Raw genomic sequence first — 23,279 nt, forward strand, 5'->3', positions numbered from 1 at the left:
GGTTTGAACGTGGCGAAAGGTTTGAACGTGGCGAGCGGGGTGAACGTGGTGAGCGGGTCGAGCGGGGTGGCCGGTCTGATGGCGACTGGCGAACCGATGAAAATCGTGGACGTGGCAGGGGACGCGGACGTGGACGTGGAGACAGGGGAGGTGCTGGTGAGTAATTTGTACTTTTGCCTGCATCAATTCTGAGATAAATGCCCAGGATATCATGAGGCGCGCGGAGCTCCTCCCTCCTGATAGTAGTTTGTGTGAACACACAGGTCTCATAGATCACATCCCGAGCCTCTGACTACAGTTGCATGCATTGCTATGGTATATGTTTTTGATGTATGTACACCTTACTCTCGCATGAAATGACATTCCCAGCTCTTGCTATTTTCGCTTGAAAGCTTTCGCAATAATATTTGTGGTGGTTCAGATATTCATATTATATCAATCGATCGACCTGTGTGAACACACGACACTGAAGCGCTAAGCGCTAAGCTTCAACCCGATCGGTGAACAATGTGCATGGTGTCTGTAATTAATTTATAGGAACCCATGTTGTCAATTGCACTTAAGTACTACTAGTCTCTTCGTTTCTTTTTGGTCTCGGAGCTTGGGCTTGTAGTTATAAGAGTTTTTCTCGTCAAGTACGATGTATAATGGGCCCATCACTAGTGCACCCGATCATTTCGCACAATATTTGTATCCGACTATATGCCACACGTACGCGTAAGTACTTGGAATTTTTTATGTAACAGAACTGTCGGAACAGCAGTTTTGAGTTCACTCCAGGAAAGATGACGTTATTTCGGACAATCATCCGGCCGCAGCAACAGTAGTGCTTCCCAGAGTGATGGCACATCTCTCTCTCTCTCTCCCCACACTCCTTTGCAAGCCAAGATGCCTGCATTTTAGATGTACTTTCTAGCGTTTTTGGAGTTCCATAGCCAAGATAGAGCGACCCAGCGGTACAGGCACCACAACTTCACTCGCGCGCGTACTGTCCTGAAGGCTGAAGGCTCTGATCTGAATTTGATGAGTTACTGTTACCTGCTATAGCAACCAGAGCGCTGATTATCAAGATAACTTTGCGCATGGCGGCCTGACCTATATATGCTGACAGAAGCCGACAAATGAGATTCATCTTGCGCACGGCCCTGCCACTCCCTGCCGGCGCACCTTCAAAAAAGTAAATGTTCTCCTCACACAGGACATAATAACCTGTACAGATGTTCGGTTGTATGTATTGCCGAGGATCAAATGATCAATTAATCACAGCCAGTTATATGTTTTTGTCGTCCAAAAAAGAATTGCACAAGAGGACCACTGGAATGAGCTTTAACATCATTTCTTCCCTTGCGCTATCCTAAGATGTCGTCGTTTACATTTCTCGCCGATGATAAATCTCCTTTGATACACTATGATTCTACCTGGGCTCCGGGGAACTCTGGGGATGACAATTTAGCAGACCAGTCTGTGTTTTATGTCATTTGCCTTGCAATCGATGAATAACAACTTTTCTCAGATACTTCCGCGGGACGTTCCAGACGTCGAACGTAACAGGGAGTGTCGCCACATTCTCTTTCAACGGCACGGCCTTCTGGATATACGGTGCTAAAAGAAGCAATCATGGTACATACACCGTGACGGTTGACGGTGCAAATTATGCGGCCAACAATGGCGAATCCAATAACGCTCTGTTTCAACAAGTGCTCTTCAACCAAAGTGGCTTGACACAAGGGTTACATACGGTATCGCTTACAAATACTGCCACTGGTACTGCGACCCCCTACGTTGATATCGACATGGTGGAGTGTATCTAACCTTTGACCAGTTCAACGGCTCATTGTTGTCGCTCGTCAACAGGTGACCTGGCAGACCGAATTTAGCGGGACCCAGCTAGTAACGGAGTCGGTCGATGACGCAGACCCCAGATTTCAGTACCAGGAGCCAGCGTGGAATACGAACCCTACTAATGTAAACCTGTTTAATAACGGGACTGGGCAGTGAGTATTTCTCTCGCATTGTCACCGAGGTTTTAAATAATGTCATTTAGCTCCACAAGTGTTAATGAGGCCAGTGTGACCTTAACATTCACAGTGAGTGCTGAGAGCCAAAAGTTATACATAGTTGTGCTGATGGATAATTCAAGGGCATGTCACGTAGCAATGAACACATTTATAATTTCGAGCTAACATGCAACCTCTTATCAAGCCGAATCTGTGAGCATATTCGGCACTGTAGGCCCTGGAAGCGGTCTGTATAGTGTTTCTCTCGACTCTCAACAAGCCACCCAGTACAATGCCACCGCATATTTGACTTTCTATGAAGTCATGCTTTATCATGCAGATAATCTCGGCGCTGGTCAGCATCAGCTGACCCTCGCTAACCTTCCTGAAACAATCGGACAAACACTCAACATAGACTACGCACTGCTCACATCAAGGTGGGTACTTCACACATTCCCACACGCCATGATACTAATTTAATGGAAGCTCCAATTCCTCCACTTCGCCAGAAACTCCACCTTCAAGGTGCGTACGTCGATCAACTTTTCCGGCACAAATTTGTTAACCACTACATGTATGCAGCGTCGATGCAGTTTCAGCTTCAAAGTAAGACAAATTACTTTTAAAGACCTCAATAACTTATACGTTAGGCAGCGGTTTGAGTTCTGGGGCTATTGCCGGTATCGCTGTGGCTGTCGGTGTGGCTCTCTGTGCATTGGCAGCTGCGTTCTTCTTTTATCGGCGATGGAGATCGGCACAGGCAGCGTCGCGGGACTTGTACCGGATTGATACGCCTGAACATTCCCCCAAAAACACCTATATGGGCGTTTCTTCCTCGGTGGAGACAAGTGATGCTAGCCTTATCAGACAACACACCTTGTCCCAAGGCACTTCCCAAAGCACTTCATCGCAATCTTATCAACAGGCAGACTACGATTCTCGGCGATCGTCTCGTACTGCAAATGGACTACATGCCCCTAGCTCTGGCATGCCCACTGTAGACGAAGTAGTAGAAAGCTCGGCAATACAATCTCCGTTTGATGAGGTAGGAACCAGATTTTTTTTGTCTCCGCATTGATGAACAAGTTTACTCATCTTCTTATAGCCAGGGACTTCACACCGCCCTCTACCTGAAGCTCCAGGTACTCGGCAAAATATATTCCAGCTGCCGGTGCCCGATGATTCAATGGGCATCTCGAAAGTCACCACAGTGCAGCGTCGCGCATCAATGCAAAGTGCTTCAGTAACCATTGGGGATACCCTGCCCCCTCCTGATTACATGCAAGCCACCAGCTGATCCACCCAGGTCCTTTTAGTGTTTTCCAATAGATGCACTATATTGTTTTACGCTGACTATGTCAGTCGTAATATTTATACCCGAGATCTGGGCAGTAGCCTACAGTAGCTGCGCAATTCTTTCTTATTCACGGTCATTACTTACAGTTTTACACGTCTTATTTTCGTAATGGACCCGGTGTGTGTGATGTCTAGAGGTCCTGGCTATTCCTGACTACAGACTCACACTTATGTAGAAAGGTATCAATTGTGATATATATATTGGGTCAGTTATTCACCAGAGACCAAGGATCAAAATTGAAAAGCACAGGATAGGCTAGGATATTAGGATGCTCAAGCTTGACCTGAACTGCTGCCTTGAATGACACACTACATAATAGTACGCATATTTATCCTGTCATTGCCTTGTACCACAAGGTCGATATTGGCCCATAACTGTGGTTGTACGATCCCACTTTTTGACCCCACGAGAATTAATAATGGGACTCAGAGTTGATTTCTAAACTCGCTAAAACATCACTAAGACTCGGTAAAACTCGGTAAACTATCAGTAAACTTTGAGAACAAACTCGGCCATAGACGGCTGGCACAGATTGGACTTGGAAACCATACTTGTGCATTTGTGAGTGATAATGTGAGTAGCGCGCATGATAAGGGATGTAGGAATATAGTAACTAGTTTGTCAGTCTCCACCTGCCCAAACAACAGAATTCCAGCAGGCTATATGTACTATGCGAGGAGGGGAACAATGAATAAGTAGCAGGAACCAGACCCATCAGACAAGCACACAAGTGAACAAAAAAACATGTGCTGTGGGGAGGGGGGACTCATTAATAGTGGCACATGTGCTTGGGGGGTGATGTGAAGGGGAAAGGTAAGCTGGGGGAGTATGCTGAGCGCCAATGTCAAGTTGGTTCGGTGGAGGAAGCCGAGAGTCTTGGAGAGGGAGCTGAGGGTTTGGGGAAGGAGCTGAGGGTTTGGGGGAGGGAAGTGAGGGGTTGGTTGAAGGAGGTGACTCAGGTGAGCGGTTGGTTGTGTTGAGTTGGTTCGGCGGAGGGAGCTGAGAGTCTTGGAGAGGGGGCTAAGGGTTTGGGGGAGGGAGCTGAGGGGTCGGTTGAAGGAGACAAGGGTTTGGTTGAAGGAGGTGAGGGAATGGGGGAATGGGCCAAGCACCAGTAGTGTATGGGCTTGGGGGAGGGAGCTGGGTGCCAGCAGCAGTTTGATGGGTGGAGGAACCAGCCTCCCACATGGATGAATAAGCGCGTAGAAATCTACAGCGTGGCTGACTCCCAGCTGGGAGGTGAAAATTTTGGCGCTGCACGTTGCTGTGAGTAATGGAATTTGTAGTGGTATTGGTGTTGTTGTTAGGGGAGTGAAAGTTGATGACGTTCGTGGTATTATTGGCGTTGTTGTTAGGAATGTTGATTTTCACGGAGGTGATAGATGAAGGCGCATTGGAACCAGTTGCCAGTGGTAGCATCCAGGGAGAGCAGCACAGCTGGGATGGTAGCTTGGTCACTGTCATCTGTGATGAGTGAGACTTAGCACGCTGACCAGTGGCAGAATTTAAAACTCCGATTTAAACTCCGCTTATCGATCGCACTGATCAGTTAGGGGGATGATAAGGGAACACATATCTCAATCTCGAGCCACATCATGCCTCTCCCATCCAGCTGTAAAGATCTCCTTCATGCAGTTGATAAAACTGCATTGTCATTAGCCCAACTCCAATATCAGCATGTATTGGAAACTCAGGAATCAAGCTCTGATTCTTGCTCCAATTCCAACTCCAACTCCAACTCCAATTCCAACTCTGATTCAAGCATGGACATCACCTCTTCACCGACCCTTTCCTCCAGCTCCTCCGGTGAATTTTCTGATGGATCTACGGATTCTGATGAGATCACTGCACGTTACGATCAGCTCCAGCACCAAATTGCAGCTCTTCGTGATGAGGTTGCAAGGGCTCGTGTCCTTAACAAGCCAGATGAGCCTCCCCCATGAGCTCCCCAGCTCCACATGCTTGTCCATCACGAGAAACACCGCCCTTACTTATTTCGGCAAAAGCTATGTGTTGACCCTATCATTTTTGACGACATCCTCGATCAAATCTCTGATCATCATATCTTTTTCAACTGATCCAATAATCCCCAACTTCCCATTTCCATTCAGCTTGCTATTTTCCTCAATCGTGCCAGCCACTATGGCAATGCGATTTCTCTTGAGGATGTTGCCCAATGGGCAGGTATAAGTGTTGGGTCAGTTGTGAATTGCACTAATCGTGTAATGATTGCACTGCTTGACCAGCATGACAAATTTGTTGGTTTCCCATGTCCCGATTCAGAAGATGCTGAGCTTGCTCGGCAATTTGCAGAGTCCAAGACTTGTCCTGAGTGGCGCAATGGCATTCTAGCTATTGATGGCACAACAGTTAACCTCTATGCCAAACCTGCTCATTTTGGTGAGACATTCTATGATAGGAAATCTAACTATTCTCTTGGCTGCCAGGTATTTTTTCCCCCTCCATTCATGATCAATAATTAAATTAATAATTAAATATTTTTCAGGCAGTTGTTATGCCTCACAACCTTGTCATTGTCGATTATGCTCTTGGTCATCCCAGGAGTGTCCATGATGCCTATTCTTTCCGATCAACTCGTCTCTATCAACAGCATGGAACCCTTCTGCCAGATGACCATTGGGTTTGGGCTGACAGTGCATACCCACTTGAGAAGTGGTGCATAGTCCCTTTCAAGAAGCCCTGCAAGGGAAGGTTGACCAAGGACCAGAAGACATTTAATTATCATCTTTCCACGGTGTGCTCATTTTTTTCTTGATTTTTCTGATAATTTAGTTACTATTTTTTATTTTTTATTTAGGTTCGTGTGCGTGTTGAGCATGCATTTGCTGCTCTTAAGGGGCGGTTTCAGTCCCTCCGAGAGCTTCGCCTCAATATTCATACAGAAAGAGAGCTTCAGATTGCTGTCCATTGGATTATGTGTTGCATCATCTTGCACAACATGATCATCAGGTTTGAAGCTCAGCATCGCAAGCAGAACCCCAAATTCCCTCGTTCTCAGAGGTGGGCTGAACGGGAGGCCAGAGAATTTGCAGCTCGAGAGATTGAAGATCCTGATGGGAATGAAGTTGTGGGTGACAGATCATATGAGGGTACTCCAGGGCAAGCTTCTCGTTTGAGGATGATGGATCAACTCTTCGACAGTCCTTACTCAAGTGCTGAACACAGGGAAGGGTAGCTTACAAGAACCAGAATCACATTGGCAATCAGAAAGTACATGTACTACTACAAGAGATTCAAGAAATGTATGTAAAATGTATGTATCAAAATCAAGTGGCAAAGTAACTACGAGATGTGAAAATTGACTTGACAACAAGGACAACAAAACATGACGATGACGATGACTGATGAGATACAATCAGCCTGATGATGACGAGGGCGAGGGACCACCAACACTCCCACCAGCAGCACACATCATGGTCTCATACTGGATCTTGAGATGCCAGGTCTCAGCCTCCCTCTCCTGAAGCGTAGCTACAGCTTGGAGGCAAAGGATCTCCTTATCCTTCGCCTCCTGCTCAGCGTTGGTGTGAGGTGGCCGAGATGAGGATGTCCTGCGAGCGAGACTCAGCGGCGCCACTGGAACTCTCTCTTGTGTGACTGGTACTGCATCTTGATGGCGCAGCTGCTCGTTCTTCGATTCTTGGTGCTCGGATATATCACTTTGCATGCCCTGGATCTCATCATTCAGTGCGCTGACTGCGCTCTTCTACATCTACCACTGAGGCCCTCTTCTTCTTTGAGCTCACAGAGCTCTGTGGCCTTGCAGAGAGTGACGTCTGTGATACCATTGGCGAAATGCGATAGTCAGATGACATGTATGGTGATGAGGACTGCCGTAGACAAGGGAGTGGAGCGACTGCGTGATATCCCCGATGATGAGGCGAATGAGGAAGGTTTGCATGGTGCTTGGCTGCCAGGTGAGGCAGAGCCAAATGCTGCACTGACCGTGGTATGTAGGTGTCTGCGGTTTCTGCCAGAGAGCAAATGAATTTGTTTCGATGGGAGGGGGAGACGGCGAAGCAGTGTACTGGCGCTTGTGTCCCACCACTTTGAGGGGACTATCAAGATTGAAGTCATGAGGCTGGGAGGAGTTGAACTCCATCCCACCATCGTCGTCATTGTCCATGTTGAAGTCTCCTTCCAGCGTATCCAGTGCGTTGCCGAGGGGAGCAAAGAAAGGGCCATGGTCATCGTCAGCAGCATGAGGGTCGTCATAAAGGTCGCCATCTGGATCGTCGATATCATCCTCCTCAGCGCCGGCATAATGTGGGGGAGGGGGTTGGTGGGGAGGGGGGGTCAGAGTGCTTGGGGGAATGGGCCGAGTGCTTGTAGTGATGGGCTGATTATTAGCAGTATGGGGACTTAGGGGGGGGGGTTGAGAGTCCAAGGGAAGGGGCTGATGGTTTGGGCCAAGGAGCTGATGGTTTGGGCCAGGGAGCTGACGGTTTGGGTCGAGGAGCTGAAGGTTTGGGTCGAGGAGCTGAAGGTTTGGGTCAAGGAGCTGACGGTTTGGAGGAAGGTGCTGATGGTTTGGGGGAAGGAGCCGAGGGTCAGCAGTATCTTGGCGAGGGGAAGGACCAGCCCCCCCACGTGGACCAATGAGTGCGTAGAAATCACCGGCGTGATCAACTCCTGGTTGAGAGGTATATATTTTGGCGCCGAAGGTGGGATTAGAGAAGAGGAAAGGATGGAGTTGATCGTACCACGGAATTCAAGCAGAACTTGCTCTAAAAGTCAAATAAATGAAATAAAATAAAAACAACGGCAAAAAAAAACCTACGATGTAGATTAACAGCCGCGTTTTCATCAAGTGGAGTGACACCCGCACCGGTCTTATTGAACTTGTTGAGTTGCTCCTTGAACGATTTTTTAAGGCTTTTAAAAATAAAATTAGTAGCTACAAAGGTGGACAACAGAAGCACTTATGAAGCAATTCGGTTGCCCACCACTACATCGAATTTCTTCGAGTCCTCAGCATATGCAGTTGAATACTCTGAGTCATTCTTGAAGATGAGTTTCACTAAGACTCAATGAATCTCCCCCTTGTCCTTTCCAGAAGCGCGCTCCTCGTTACTAGAAGTCGCTGATTTTTTACTTTCATAAAATAGTACATGGGCATCGGGTGGATGTGTAACCAGGTGATGCACCAGTGTATCAGTGCGATGGATATCTGAGGCTCTGGTCCAATGGATGATAATCTTAGGTCCGGCAGATCTAGGGGCTTGAATATGAGTGGGATTGGTCCCACGTCCTTGAGATTTCCCTCTTCCACAGGATGCAGATGGATGGGGGGGTAACTCCATCGCCTTTGGGCGACTTTGAGCATTTGCTTGAAGCCTTGCAGAATGGTGGACACATTGGTGGACAGCAGGCATTGGTATTCGAGCTCCAATACTAGATGCCGGCCGACTCCATCATTGTTGGCTGTGCTAGAACGCTTAGCCGGTTCTTTACCAAGCGCTTTAGCGAGTTTAGAAAACTACTTTGATTCCCACTAATAGCTATTAGCAACTTAACGGCGCCAACTCCCAACTCACTTATTCCAGGCATGATTTGTGTCCATCGAACTAGTCTTCACTGTGGGAAGTAAATACCCTGAAAGTAAGTGTGAGAAACACTGAATGACAAATCCCAGTGTTGTAGACACTGGAAAAAAAACCTGTTATTTTCAGTGTTCACGTCCGTCAGTGCTTAAACACTGACTGATTTTTCAGTGTTCACTCAGCCAGTGTTGTCAGTACTTAAACACTGAATTACTTGATGAAATTATTCTATAAGGTATTGCCTTCGTCTTTTTTTTTTCTAAGTCCACACGAGTTACATATATACTACATCTTACCATAATTTCTAAAGGCCTTATGGCTTAACGGGTCGTGTGTCAGCCGGAATTCTCTGTGGTGTTTGCTGTGCTTTGCAGGTTGTGAGTTCAACCCCACTTAATTGTATTTTTTTTTTGATTTGTGAATTTATTTGCGAAACAATACCATTAATGTCAGTGTTTTTGACACTGAAAAATGTCTTTTCAGGGCTCTAGACACTGAATTCTGGCATAGCTTAACTTCTTGTTCTGACTATGACTGCGGTCATAATGCACAAAACCCTGAAAGTCAGTATTTTGAACATTGACTTTCAGGATTCTTTACACTGACCTTCAGTGTTTTTACTTCCCACAGTGTCTTTCTATTTCATTTTGCGTTGCCAAATGACTACTAATTCTATGTGATTCTACTGCTGACGTATGATGTTCTTCGACTCATTGTCTTACTAGGATGTGAAAGGCAATAAAAACACCAAATTTCACTTATCCTCCACGGTCAACGGTTCAGACAAATACCAACGGTTGATAACATGGTCGTTCGTGGGGGTGCAAATATAGATTGCATTCTCCTTGAGCAAATTTACCAATGACTAAAAGGAGTGAGATATTCAGAAATCTCAGGAACAATGCCTGTTAACTGGCTTGATGCAGTACTTAGGGTTCTTCAGGGATAATGATGCGACAGTACACAGATTACGGAAAGTTACGTGAATTACAGTGATACGTGGTGAGTCAGAGTGATATCTCTGGGATACTCCTTATTCTCACAATCAGGGGAGATCAAACTAGGAGTTGGATATAGTTGAATCAATCAAATACGTGGCTTCAGAACCAACCTTTCTGCTGTTCAGGATCTCACAATGAGTAATGACGTAGTCCAGACTAGAATACACCTTCTTGATGTAGTCTTAAGTGGCCAAGCTCTTAATATTGTTGACTAAAGTATAAGTCCTATTTATCGTCCTCAATCGTTAAAGTACGTGGATTTCTCCCCACAGAATTGATTTCCTGTGTTGTAAAGAGAATTGCAGTGAAACTACACTAGACGACTAGTAACCGTGCACTAGCTAGAGTAATTTAATGTGACTTAGAGGTGGCCTCAGGTAGTCAGAACGTCGTAGGAAACAGTGACAAAAGAGTGGAGGGAATAAACTAATATTCACTCAGTCTTTGGTTGACGCTGTAGCGCCTGTTTAGGTTAGTATAATTTGAATAAGCAAATATATTGAGATGAGAACTACAGGGAGCGTGGTACTACGAAGACTAAGAGAGTGGGTGAGAGCGCGAAGCGCTGTCCGGCCCCGATAGGTGATCTGCCCAAGAAAAGGTGAGCTGCGAATCCCCCGAAGTAATAGGAGACCCCGACGACGCATCGCAGCGACGCCGAAGAGACCCAGCATAGAAGGAGGGAGGGGGACTACTCACGAGGTAAGGAAGCTATCAGTGTGTTCTGGGCATTGATACACGGAGGATGTCTTCGTGCAAGGAGGGAACTGCTTGCATGTATGGTGCCATGATTTGGGCGTGCTTTCGTAGGTAGAGTTGAAAAGCATCGCTGGCCCAACGTCCTTTCGTTTTGACGACGTCGAATGGGACGTTGTGGAGCAGATATTTGAGCGTGGATCCTATGCGGATGCCGTGTCCTTGCAGCGGGTCTAGACCAGCGGCTCTGGCTGCCTGAGCGAGACGGGTAATGAACTTCTGTTTGTTAAAGGGCGGTGCCCATTCTTGAACTGGTAGGAGAAAAGAGCGCATCCAGGAGGAGGCTCGTTGATTCTGAGGTGTTGTAGCAGGGCTTGTTCAGGGTCTGAAGGACCGTTTTGTTGCGCGAAGGAGACGTCCTCCCCTACTCTGGAAGTCTTGGTCTGTGGGATGAAAAAGACTCGCATCTCAAGGTTATTGCGGTCACGCTCGACACGCATGTCTGATGGCTTGACGTGGACCTTGGGGTTGAATGACGAAAGAGTTGGGATGGTGAATTCTCCCACCCGAGCTGCGCAGTAAAACGAAGTGGTGAGGCAGCCGAAGACGGAGGCGTTGAGAGGTATATCTAAGTTCATCTGTTCTCTTCGAGAACAGATGAAGTCGACGGTGTATGGACGGCGTTTCTTGCGTTTTGAGGAGTTCGGGGTCATGTTCTCTGAAGCTTTCAAGAGATTGTCGATTTGTACGTCGTCGAGGGACCATTTGAGGCCGTGGAGAATGTGCCACGCTCGTACGCCGAAGACATAGTTTGTGATGGTTTTGCCTGAGTATGAGCCGGCTGCGAAGGTGATGAAGGCGGAAATGAGAACGGAAGATGCGGGAGCTCGGTCTAGCTCTGGGATTGAGCGGGAGTCGCAGTACACGTGGAATACCAGTAGTCCTGAGCCGTATGACTCGTGGGTGCTCTCGGCCCAGGCGTGACACATGACGTCTTGGATGCGTGTCATGTCTTCTGTTGAGAGGAAGTTCGGTTTAGTGCGGGATACGAGTGGGAGCCAGAGACGTAGCCTTTGCTTTGCAGGGCAATGCGGGCGTAAGGCAGAGGGCATAGGGTTGAGATCAGGAGGATAGGTATACTTCCGTCGCTTGGAAGAGCTCCTCTCCTTGTCGCTCGAGGACTCGGTTCTCAGCAGCGCGCTCAGCATCTTTGAGTGCGGAGCGGGTCTTTGGGGCTGTGGGAGTTGCGACGCTGTGGAGGAGGCCTTTGGACTCGTTTGCGTGTAGAGGGGCGTCGAAATCGACGACGAAGTCCCTGATGGAGGGAGGGATAGGAATGGGGGGCAGAAGAAGGGAGCGATGAGGGAATTTTCCACGCGACAGGTCGTCTGTGGGGTTAAGAGCGCTAGGGACATAGCACGAGAGGACGATGCAGGGAGCGGATTCAGTGGCGTGGTGAACGCGCTTGAAGACTGTGTTGGTGGGACGGTTTCGGCTGCGGCCCTTCCACCAACCCTCCACAACACCTCTGTTGTCTCCGTATACCTTAAAGCAAGGGAGTGGGTTGGGTTGGGATCTCTGGATGATGCTGAGGATGAGGAATTCGAAACCGATGGCCTCGGCCCATCCGATGTCGCTGACTGTCGGCTTTCCAGCCTGGGATGAGGCGCCATGCGTGCCACCAACCGTCGATCCAAATCGCGATTCCCATGCCTGAGCTAGCATCCGAGAAGGCGTTTGGATTGGTGACAGTGCATGGGCCAGGGATCGTTCTGCTGACGAGAGGTTGACGGAGGGTGGCTGACCACCATCTGAGGTCTGCTGCGCAGTTCTTTGGTGCGGTGTGTGGCACGAAAGGACGGTCACCGCAGACTGGAGAGCATGGTCTCCAGTTCGGTGATGTAGGCTCTTCCGGCAGGAACGACGAGGGTAGCGTGGAGTAGTTTGCCGTGGAGTTTCTGGGATTTCGAGGAGGGGTGTGACGAGGTTGGGCCTCCCATGCCAAGATGGCCGCCAGGTATTTTTCCTTTTTGCTTCCCGGGATCTCGATTGAACGCTTGTCGAGATCCCAGGTGAAGCCAGTGAACGGCGGGTTAGAGCAGAATTGGGTGTCCTTGGAGACTTCCCAGGGAGTACCAGTCTGATTTGAGAGGCAGTCGATGTCGGCCATGCAGTACGCGAATTTGGCGTCTCTGGCAGAGCGCGGGGATCTTTGGGAAAGATCGAGGAGGGGGAAGGAACAGTCCTCGTCGTATTCTTCCGGCTGGTCGTTTGGCAGTGTGAGCCCTCAGTACCACCTTCGTCCTCCATCCATTTGCAGACCTCCTTGGTCTCGGATACCTTGGGCCCAGCCCCTCCGTTGCTCATTGTACTTTTCCAGGTACTGCCGAAGGACGCGGAAAAACAGGTGGTCATCCACCCATTTCAACAACGGACCGATTCCTTCGCTACGAAAAATGTCAGCTCCTGCGTCGGCGAGACCTCCATAGGAACCAGCTGCTGACGAGCAGCCGAAGCAGAAAACTGGTATCAATGGCGAAGCTGCTTTCGCTTGTACGGACCACGAGACCTGGGTACTGGGATGGGTGGAGCGGGATGGTTCTATATGCCTCTGCCACGTCTCGGGTAGCGCCTTGGGAGCCGGGAGGTAGGCGCCATATAAGCAGGCATATGGTGGAAAATGTGCCGTAGGTACAAGGATATATATTAGAGTCGATGAAGGAGTTGATGGAGGCAATGGGACGAGTAAGGTACGACGAGCTATGAGACAGATTTTGGATGAGGCGAAACTTTCCCGGTTTCCCTGGTTTTGGGATGATGGACAGAGGAGCCGTTTGAAACGGTCCGATGAGAGCCTCCACTTCCGCTTTTGATAGTGGGCCAAGGTATCTTCCCAAGCTATATTCTCGGTTGAGGATGGTAGCAAAGGCATCGGCGTGTTCATCGACGGAAGGACTATTAGGAGGAGTGTACGTATGGGTGATAATGGGGATACTACCAGTGAAACCGTGCTGTAAGGAATGAGGTATGTGATGATATGTAAGTATGAGACCAGATTTATTAAGTAATTGGAGCCAGGTGTTAGCGTGGTAAGGAGTGAGGGCTTTACACTTCCTGGCCTCGAGGGCACTTCTGAGCGCCGTGATCCATGTTTCCGCATCCCGAGCACTCGTGGATGTGGTCTTTGCTGGTGCTTGCGCATCCGTTTGGGCGCTGCCAGTCGTAGCAGAGCTGCAGCCCTTGGGCATTGACAAGACGACCCTCTGCACTTCTTCGACAGGATGTAGGGGTCTTGTTGTCCCAGAGAAGGTCGCTTTTGCACTTGTGGATGTTGTGTGCAAAACGGCTGAGGCAAAGAGCGCAGGCATGATGGCCGGAAGATGCTGCGCCTCCCTGAAAAGGGTGTTTGTCCTGGGATGGCCGCTTGGGGTCTTGGCGGGGACGCTGGCGGTTTGGAGATGAGGAACGAGGTGGCAGGCGTCCTGACGAGTTGCGTGCAGGGGATCTTGATCGAGATCGAGTGGGTCTCGTGGAGGAACGAGCTTGGTTGCGGTGAGATGAGGTGTGGGACTCGCGTCCGTTGCCCTGCGATGACATTGCCAGCTGAAACTGGGTTTGGGAGAGCAATCAGATTGGTAGCGCGGCCAGGGAGAAGTACCCAGTTGGGTGGTAGGTGGGAGGAAGCAAGAGGGAGATAGCGGGTAAGGGGAAGCAGGTGCGAAGCAGCGGGCAAGAGGAAGCGGGTGCATGGCAGCGGGTAAGAGGAAGCGAGTGAGAGGCAGCAGGTAAGAGGAAGCAGGTGAGAGGCAGCAGGAAGCAGGGAAGCAGGAAGCAGGGAGCGGAAGCGGAAGCAGGGAGCGTAGGTGGAAGCGAAGAGTAGGGCAGTGGAGGCAGGGGAGGGATGGGATAGTGGGAACGAGAAAGAGATAGTTAGTAGATGCTTTGCGTTCTGGGGTGTGAGGCGGACGAACCTCAGTTAGACTCTCTAGGCGAAGCTTGTTCCAAACTTCTTCCACCAGATTCTTCAATAGAGTTGTGTTGAAAATGCTGATGTCGAATGCGTTATCGAGAGCGAGGGTATCATGCCAGTCTCTCCGAACGCGTGCAGCATAGAGCAGGAGGGCGCGCTCGCCAAAGGGTTCAGAGCGTTGAGGGTGTGAGACGACATTCATGAAAAACATTGTGATGGCGTGCTGATGCTTTTCCGGCCATTTCAACTTGTTCATATACAGTAGGAAACTGTTTTTGGCCATGTCGAACTGCCTCCATTCGAGGCTGTGATCTTGTATGACTTTGCGGGATGGTTTGAATGCTGCAACTGGTTTCAGAGCGATAAAATCGTCCACCTTGGTGAAGTCGAAGGTACTGTCCGCTGCTGACTTTGCTTCGTCGGCAGCCTCTCTGCATCCATCTGGGCTGAAGTACCATAGCTCCATGTATTCGAAAGACTTGAGTTTGTGAATGGCGTACTGGGAAGGACAGTGAGTGAGGGTGTCGCCTACCGAAGCTCCTGCCTGAAAGTCGTTGATCTTGGGTTTCTTCTTCTCGGTTTTGCGCCGTTCTTTCTCAGCTTCTTGTTCAAGGAGAACTCTCTCTTGCTCGAGGAGTTCACGTTCCGCTTGGGCTGCTTCAGCTGCGAGCCAGGTTTTCTTCGTTAACCTGTAGCGTCCATGCTGCCAGGTGGATGTCTCGGTCTTGTTGCCATCCTGTGGCCAGCTCGTTGGCTGCTTCGTCATGGGTTAATTGAGTATTCCCGATGATACGGTTCCTTATGCCTTCGAAGGTGGCAGAAGTGAAGTCAGGTTCAATGTCTAGGGCCGGGTCGGATGCGATGCGGGGCATATTGAGGTGTAGAGAAAGGATTCAGGGTTTGTATTAACTTAAAGGGTATTTCTAAGGATAGAAGATTCTACTGGGGTAGAGAAAGAAAAGAAAAGAGCTCGACGGTGACAACGTCGAAGATCTTACTGGTGGAGGAGCGGAAAGAAGAGGCGACGGCTTCTTCCGCTCTTCCAAAGACCGTACTCTAAGACTTCACTCGTTCCTCGCTTCGTCATAGAGCGGCCATATTCACACAGATATTAAGGGGCGAGAAACTTTCTGAGAGATACGCAAACTCTCTAAAAAGGGATCTTATTGCTCAAAGAGGGAAACTATGTCCCTTTATATACTACTCTACAGGTGGCTATGCAACTACTAAATATGGAATAGTGACTCATAATGACTCCATGTGACTCACTATGACTCAGTGTCCAAATGTTCACTTAGAGGTTACTGCTATTTTGGAACTGTCCAGAAACTATGACTAATCATTCAACAAAATGTAGATTACATAAGAAGATTGACACTGCTCAGATGATGACTGTGCAGATGTTGAGATGTTAAGATGTTAACATGAATGTGGCTCATTAGGTGGGAAAATGTACGAGAAAATCCCGAAAGGTGCAGGAATGTGCTTACTAATGAAAGGATAAGGGTTTTAACACAGTTTATTGACTGTGCTAAGTATGTAATATGAACAATTAATTCATGTAGCTATGAAAAACCTTCAAGAAAATTATAGTAAATTGTAATAGAGCCATAAGAAATTAGAACTGCCTTTATTGGCAGTATTAGGTTTGTACGAGAGTATGTTATGTGTCCGTGATCATGTACGAAACAGGTTTCATGCATGTCATCGTACTACAGACACCCATCTTGACTGGCCTTAGCGAAGTGGTGAGCGTGACAGGACAGAAATCTGTTGCAGGTTCAAACCTACTGAACAATCTTTTTCCTTTTACCACACCTTGAACATTCACTCATGGATGGATTCTTCAAGGTCTATCTCAAGTAGTCATAGCCAACTGGCACCAGAAAAGACTCTTAGAAATATTGGGTGAGGCGGATTCAAAATCTGTGAACAAATTATCACACCTTATGTCATATACCATATATCCGGTTACAGATCCGATCCAGATCCGATGAACATATCCATCGTCCGGTCCACAGATCCGCTTTGATTCTTATTTCATTTCCTGTTCATATAACTCTAACTATCGTTCATCTCCTTTTGGTATTCCTGTACACCGGTATACCGGTTATCCTTTACTTCCGCTTTGCTTACTGATCCGCTATGCTTACTGATCCGCTACACTTACGAATCCGCTTTTACTTGTACTTCATTCCCGGTTCATGATTCGTGATCCATCCGACTTACCAATACGCTCCACTTAGACTTTGCTTATACTTTCATACATAGCCTCGCACCTTTGCTTATTGATCATTCCGTTAGCTATCCGTAGTATATAAAGCCTTTGTATATGCGCTGTAGTAGATCAGTTCGAATATCATCTTAGATTGCACTCATTCCGTCTGGACTCTAAGTCCCTCCGTTATCCGTCCGGACTTGAGTACGCTACTCTTGTCTACTCCGAGACTTAGGATAGATTCCTATAGTCTACATATCCGCCTCTGTCTTCGGACAGTCCTCACCCGTTAGTTTCTAGTCCGGATCCGATCCGGATTAGCCGTTACTCTATACGTTCGATATCCGGAAGTCTTAACGGATCCGTTGCAATACTTATCCGTTGCAATACAAGACTTATCCGTTACGATACTTATCCGTCTCACTAGACGCGATACTTTAGCTCTCTGAAATAAGGGGCAAGACTCGGGAAAGGGGCACAGCGCACGAGCTGAGGCCGAAGCCCTTCGGATCCTGATACTACTTGAGTACGGTCTTAACAGTATATTCGAACTCATACCTTTCCGAGTTACTTAACATCTATCATGCCTCCTACCAAGACACAAACAACTCTGCACGCGGTCGGACTAACCTCCCTCCGTCGTGATCCGACACCTATAGTCAACACCTTCACCAGTTTCTCTCAGCGCCGTGTTAGCACCCACGGAACCGCTCAAACCATATCCGAACTCCTTAATCGTCGACACCCGGAAACCCCAACGCGCACTCCTGCCGTAGGACCTCCGGACGATGATGATCCCGATGATGGTGATGATGATTTCCCTGGTAATCCACCCGATGATAATGGTGGTGATCCGGATGATGATCCGGATGTTGAGGACGATGAAAATGACGGCCTAAACCCACAAGACCGCGTTATGCTTCGACTCTCAGAAGCCATCGATAACCTTGCTCGCAATAATCGTCGCGCGCCCGCATCCGAAGATTCTAGAGTCAAGGTCCGAGAACCGGATACCTTCGACGGATCCGAACCACGGAAGCTCCGTGCGTTCTTTGTCCAGTGTGAGCTTAACTTCCAGAGCAAGCCTAAGGCTTTCCGTACCGGAAGGGCTAAAGTCAACTTCGCCCAATCCTACCTTAAGGGTATGGCCCTTGAATGGTTTGAACCGGATCTCCTGTCCGATGATTCGGACGATCATCCGGATTGGATGGATGACTATTCCGCGTTCATGCTTGAACTCCAAGCCAACTTCGGGCCTCATGACCCATCCGGTGATGCAGAAATGCAGCTCGAACAGCTCCACATGCGCGATGGACAGCGCATCAACAAGTACGTTGTGGATTTCCAGCGTCTTGCTTCACAGGTTCCGTGGCTGGGGCGACGGAGCCTTACGACGCCAATTCTACAACGGACTCCCGGCCCGTATCAAGGATGAAATCAGTCGCATGGGTAAACCCTCTACTCTTTCCGAATACAAAGTCCTCGCTCAGACTATCGACGCCCGATACTGGGAACGGAAGGGAGAGATCTCTCGAGAAGCTAAACCCACTTCATCCACTACCCCTAAGCAATCCGCTTCTGACCGGACGAACTCCAATACGTCCGGATCCGGAAATCACAAATCCGGAAACTCCAATGATCAGAAGTCTACAAAGCCATCCGCGTCCTCGAACTCGTCCGCTCCTAAGGTTCCGGATCTTACTTCCAAGCTGGGTAAGGACGGAAAGTTAACGTCCGAAGAGCGGCAGAGAAGGATGGACAAGAAACTCTGCTTATTCTGTGGCGGACCCGGCCATACAGCTCGGGAATGCACCAAGTCTACTTCGCGTGCTGCCAAAGGCCGCGCTGCAGTAGTCGCTCCGGAAGTCAAACCGGATGTCTCTACTGAGACAAAAAAATAGTCCGCGACTCTCCTAGCTCCGTGCAGGAAGAGGGTCGCGTTGACTCTGCCTGCACAAAGGAGTTAAGACTCAACGCTGTCGCGCTCTCGGATCCGACTTCCCTCTGTCCATATGTTTCACTTCCGTTACTTCCATCCGTATCCGAATTTCCAGCTCTTGTAGATTGTGGTTCTTCTCATTGTTTCATAGATACTGCGTTCAGTCCGAAAACATAAAATCCCTACATATCCGATACCTACGATTCCGCTCCGCTTGTTTGATGGTACTTGTAATAATACTATTTCCGAAGCTATAGATTTGTCCGTCCGCTTTCCGTCCGGTGTAGTCACCTCTGATACGTTCTACGTTACCCCTTTGGATTCATCTTGTTTTATCGTTCTTGGATATAGCTGGCTCACCCGACACAATCCGTTGATTGACTGGGTTTTGGGCAGCATTGAATTCCGGACGACATCTCATGGAATGCCATCGACCCCTCCGACGTCACTTCCGTCCTCGGATATCCCTCCTCCGACGGAAACCATACCTCCTCCGACTACATCCGTACCCTCCGCTGATAACACTGTTCCTAATATATCCCTAATCAATGCAGTTGCCTTTTGCCGGGCCTGCAAGTTAGAAGGATCGGTCCAGTTCAGTATATACCTTCGACCAGTCCGGTGTCGATCTCCGATCCGCTTCTCTATCGTCCGATCCTCCGGATCTATCCCAAATTCCTTCGGACTATCACGAGTTTGCGGATGTCTTCGACAAGGGAAAGGCTGGTCAGCTTCCTCCACATCGTCCTTATGATCTGAACATAGATCTGGAAGAAGGAACTAGTCCTCCCCTCGGAACTATCTATTCTCTATCCCCGGTTCGAGCTTGCAGCCCTCCGGAAGTTTCTTGATGAAAATATTGCCTCTGGACTCCTCCGCTCCTCATCCTCTCCTCACGGAGCTCCGGTCCTATTTGTCAAGAAAAAGGACGGATCCCTCCGCCTTTGTGTGGATTTCCGTGGACTCAACCAGATCACTAAGAAAGACCGATATCCGTTACCCCTCATTGCCGACCTATTAGACTCTCCGAGCCGCTGCTAAAGTTTATACCAAAATCGACCTCCGATCCGCTTATCATCTCGTCCGGATAGCGGAAGGGGACGAATGGAAGACTGCCTTCCGAACGCGCTATGGCTCCTATGAATGGTTGGTGATGCCGGAAGGTCTCACTAACGCTCCAGCAGCATTCCAGCGCTTTGTCAATAGCGTGTTTGCTGATATGCTGGATGTATGCGTTATCGTATATCTGGACGACATCCTCATCTATTCCCATGACCTTGCGTCCCACAAGCAACACGTCCGAGAAGTACTCCGTCGACTCCGTAAACATCGTCTCTATGCCAAACCCGAAAAATGCGAATTCCATTCCACTTCCGTTGAATATCTCGGATATCTCCTATCTCCGGACGGCTTAACTATGTCGTCCGATAAGATCCAAGCTATTACTGACTGGCCGGAACCTCGGAAAGTCAAGGATATCCAATCCTTCCTCGGATTCGCAAATTTCTATAGACGGTTTATATTCAACTACTCGGATATCGTGGTTCCGTTAACACGGCTTACACGCAAGGATGCTCCGTGGAACTTTTCCGATGAATGTCGGAAATCCTTCGAAGAACTCAAGAAAGCCTTCACTACGGCTCCGGTGCTTACGCACTGGATGCCGGATGTTCCTATAGTTGTGGAAACCGATGCCTCTGACTACGCTATAGCTGGAATACTATCCATAGTATGTCCGGACTCAGAGCTTCGTCCGGTAGCGTTCTACTCTCGGACGCTAACCGCTCCGGAACTTAACTATGACACCCACGATAAGGAACTCCTAGCTATATACGAAGCTTTCCGGACCTGGCGACATTATCTAGAAGGCTCGGCCGAGCCTGTAGATGTTGTCACGGACCACAAGAACCTTGAGTACTTCGCCACTACCAAACTCCTCTCTCGCCGTCAGGCCCGCTGGTCGGAATTCCTCCATCAGTTCAATCTTGTCATCCGCTTCCGTCCCGGAAAACTCGGAGTTAAACCGGATTCCCTTACTAGACGCTGGGACGTCTATCCCAAAGAGGGGGATAAGGACTACGCTCAAGTTAACCCTCATAACTTCCGTCCGGTATTCACGTCCGAACAGTTAGCTTCGTCCCTACGAGCCTCAACCTTAGCAACTCCGGTTCTTAGAGCAGCTGTTCTAATGGATATTGATGACCTTCGGAAAGACATCCTGACCGCGTTCCCTAATGACCCTATTGCAACCAACCATCTTCCGGTACCTTCGGATCCGAGATGGACAGTGGATGATAGGGGTTTCCTCCGTTGCGACAACCGTATATATGTCCCAGAATCCGATAACCTTCGACTTCGCGTCCTCTGTAATACTCATGATCACCCCTTATCCGGACACTTTGGTCAAAACCGAACCCTAGACCTCATCCGACGCGAGTATACATGGCCGGGTATACGCACCTATGTTAAGGACTACGTCCGGTCCTGCACTACCTGCGCCCGAGCCAAGGTTCCGAGACATAAACCCTACGGATTGCTCAAGCAACTACCCATACCGGAAAAGCCTTGGAATTCCATATCCATGGATTTCATAGAGCAACTTCCGGACTCATCCGGCTTTACAGCCATCCTCGTTATCATAGATCGTTTATCCAAACAAGCAATATTTGTTCCGACTCACGATACCATTACCTCTCCGGATCTCGCTCGTCTATTCCTACTTCATGTGTTTTCCAAGCACGGAGTTCCGTCCCATGTCACCTCGGATCGCGGTACAGAGTTTGTATCCCACTTCTTCCGATCCTTAGGAAAAGCATTGGATATGGTCCTCCACTTCACATCCGGATATCATCCGGAAGGGGATGGACAAACCGAGCGTGCCAACCAAACCCTGGAACAATACCTTCGGATATATTGCAATTATCAACAGGACAACTGGTCGGAACTACTTCCCTTAGCAGAATTTGCCTACAATAACGCTCCAAGTGCTACTACCGGAGTATCGCCTTTCTTTGCTAATAAGGGTTATCATCCGAACATATCCGTCCATCCGGAACGCGATCTATCCTCCATCCGCGCTCGCGACTATGCTATAGACCTCGACGACCTTCACCAATTCCTTAGAGAAGAGATGGCTCACGCCCAAGAAAGATATCAAGGACCTGCGGACGCTAAATGGAAACCTGCTCCGGATATCAATATCGGAGACCAAGTCTTTGTCAAGGCTAAGTACTTCCGGTCCACTCATCCGTCTAAGAAACTCTCGGAAAAGAATCTAGGTCCGTTTGAAGTCATATCCCGTCTGGGTACCCATTCCTTTACCATCCGACTTCCCGAATCCATGAAATCCGTCCACCCCGTCTTCCATGTCTCACAGCTAGAACCATCCGTTCCGAACACAATTCCCAATCGGATCCAGCCTCCTCCACCTCCGGTCGAAGTCGACGGAGAACCAGAATATGAGATATCCGAAATCCTAGACTCTAAGCTGGACCGTCGTAGAAGACAATGCCAACTCTTATACCTCGTCCGATGGTCCGGATACGAAGGAACAGACGAAGAGACTTCATGGCTACTAGCCACGGAACTCGGAAACGCGTCCGATCTAGTCTCAGATTTCCACACTGCATATCCAGACAAACCCGGTCCTATTGCTATACAATGAATACACAAAGTGGATATACAAGTACATTAGTAGCAGAGAAGGCAGATCCGAAAATCCTCAGCCATCCATCTCCATGTCCCCACCCGATCCGGATCCGGATCCGGGTCCAGATTCATCAGCGTCCTTGTCAGTGGCCTCAGAACGAGCCGCCTCTGTAATCCGGATTCCATTCCGGATCCCTCAAGAAGGATGGTCTGGAACTCTCCCTCTGCTGCTCCAAAAACGCCTCCAAGTTAGTATTCATCCGCTCTATAGCAGTCCTACTCCCTTCCGCCGCTCCGATGCTCTGCTGGAGCAATCCGTTGGTCCGAGCCAGTTCCGCTACAATGCTATTAGTGGCCGCGACCCAGGCCTGATCATCATACTCCACTTCCACCTCATCTGCTACTACCGTCTTCATATCCGGATCCGGAGTCGGACTCTGCTGGTGCTTCTTACCCTTGCCTCTCGGAGATGGGTTCTCAGCAGCGCGCTGCCTCTTCTTAGACTTGGAATCCGTAATGGTTCCAGGTCGTCCGGGACAAGGAACCTTGTCCTTCCGGCACGCGTTACAAGCCTTGATCTATCCGAGCGTTAAGAGTCACGGATCCGAAGATTCAAGGACGACTTACCAAGGAATTGCTATCCGCATCGGACCACAGACAGGCCCGACCCTTCTTAGCGCAGCGGTGTGGGTATCACAACCTGGCAGGCACATATAAGAAAAGTGCTCAGCCAGTATAAGTGAGTCTCAGCTCTGCCTAGCTGCTATACTCGCAGAATGCAAGAACGTTCGACCCTAAAGGGGAGAGCAAGGAAAGCAAGGATCCACGGAATGATGCTGAACAACCCTGGTGAATGGCGGTGAAAGCGCGAGAAATGCGCTGAAGGCGC

The 23,279-nt window shown here is 49.0% G+C and overlaps 4 protein-coding genes across 4 annotated transcripts; 2 read left to right on the top strand and 2 right to left on the bottom strand.

The window, feature by feature from the left end:
- Positions 1–945: 945 nt before the first annotated feature.
- Positions 946–3,294, top strand: DFJ58DRAFT_872394 (uncharacterized protein; the record flags this gene model as incomplete). Its single annotated transcript, XM_041394353.1, has 10 exons — positions 946–1,460; positions 1,514–1,796; positions 1,855–1,994; positions 2,045–2,087; positions 2,141–2,150; positions 2,203–2,434; positions 2,484–2,522; positions 2,580–2,603; positions 2,652–3,042; positions 3,103–3,294. The coding sequence occupies exons 1-10, from the start codon at positions 1,360–1,362 to the stop codon at positions 3,292–3,294; spliced, it is 1,455 nt and encodes a 484-aa protein (XP_041246132.1). The 5' UTR covers positions 946–1,359.
- Positions 3,295–4,374: 1,080 nt separating this feature from the next.
- Positions 4,375–4,818, bottom strand: DFJ58DRAFT_725781 (uncharacterized protein; the record flags this gene model as incomplete). The annotated part of the gene is made up of 1 exon (XM_041385290.1): positions 4,375–4,818. One exon carries the CDS (start codon positions 4,816–4,818, stop codon positions 4,375–4,377), a length of 444 nt encoding a protein of 147 aa, XP_041246133.1.
- Positions 4,819–4,949: 131 nt separating this feature from the next.
- DFJ58DRAFT_725782 (uncharacterized protein) lies at positions 4,950–5,297 on the top strand (the record flags this gene model as incomplete). The annotated part of the gene is made up of 1 exon (XM_041385291.1): positions 4,950–5,297. The coding sequence occupies one exon, from the start codon at positions 4,950–4,952 to the stop codon at positions 5,295–5,297; it is 348 nt and encodes a 115-aa protein (XP_041246134.1).
- A 1,433-nt stretch (positions 5,298–6,730) lies between these two features.
- DFJ58DRAFT_839740 (uncharacterized protein) lies at positions 6,731–8,925 on the bottom strand (the record flags this gene model as incomplete). Its single annotated transcript, XM_041392553.1, has 7 exons — positions 6,731–7,014; positions 7,092–7,151; positions 7,321–8,007; positions 8,079–8,102; positions 8,156–8,250; positions 8,487–8,835; positions 8,913–8,925. The coding sequence occupies 7 exons, from the start codon at positions 8,923–8,925 to the stop codon at positions 6,731–6,733; spliced, it is 1,512 nt and encodes a 503-aa protein (XP_041246135.1).
- Positions 8,926–23,279: the final 14,354 nt, after the last annotated feature.

The sequence above is a fragment of the Suillus subalutaceus genome (genome assembly GCF_016647625.1).
Source record: "Suillus subalutaceus strain FC151 chromosome Unknown DFJ58scaffold_29, whole genome shotgun sequence".
NCBI classification, from domain to species: Eukaryota; Fungi; Basidiomycota; class Agaricomycetes; order Boletales; family Suillaceae; genus Suillus; species Suillus subalutaceus.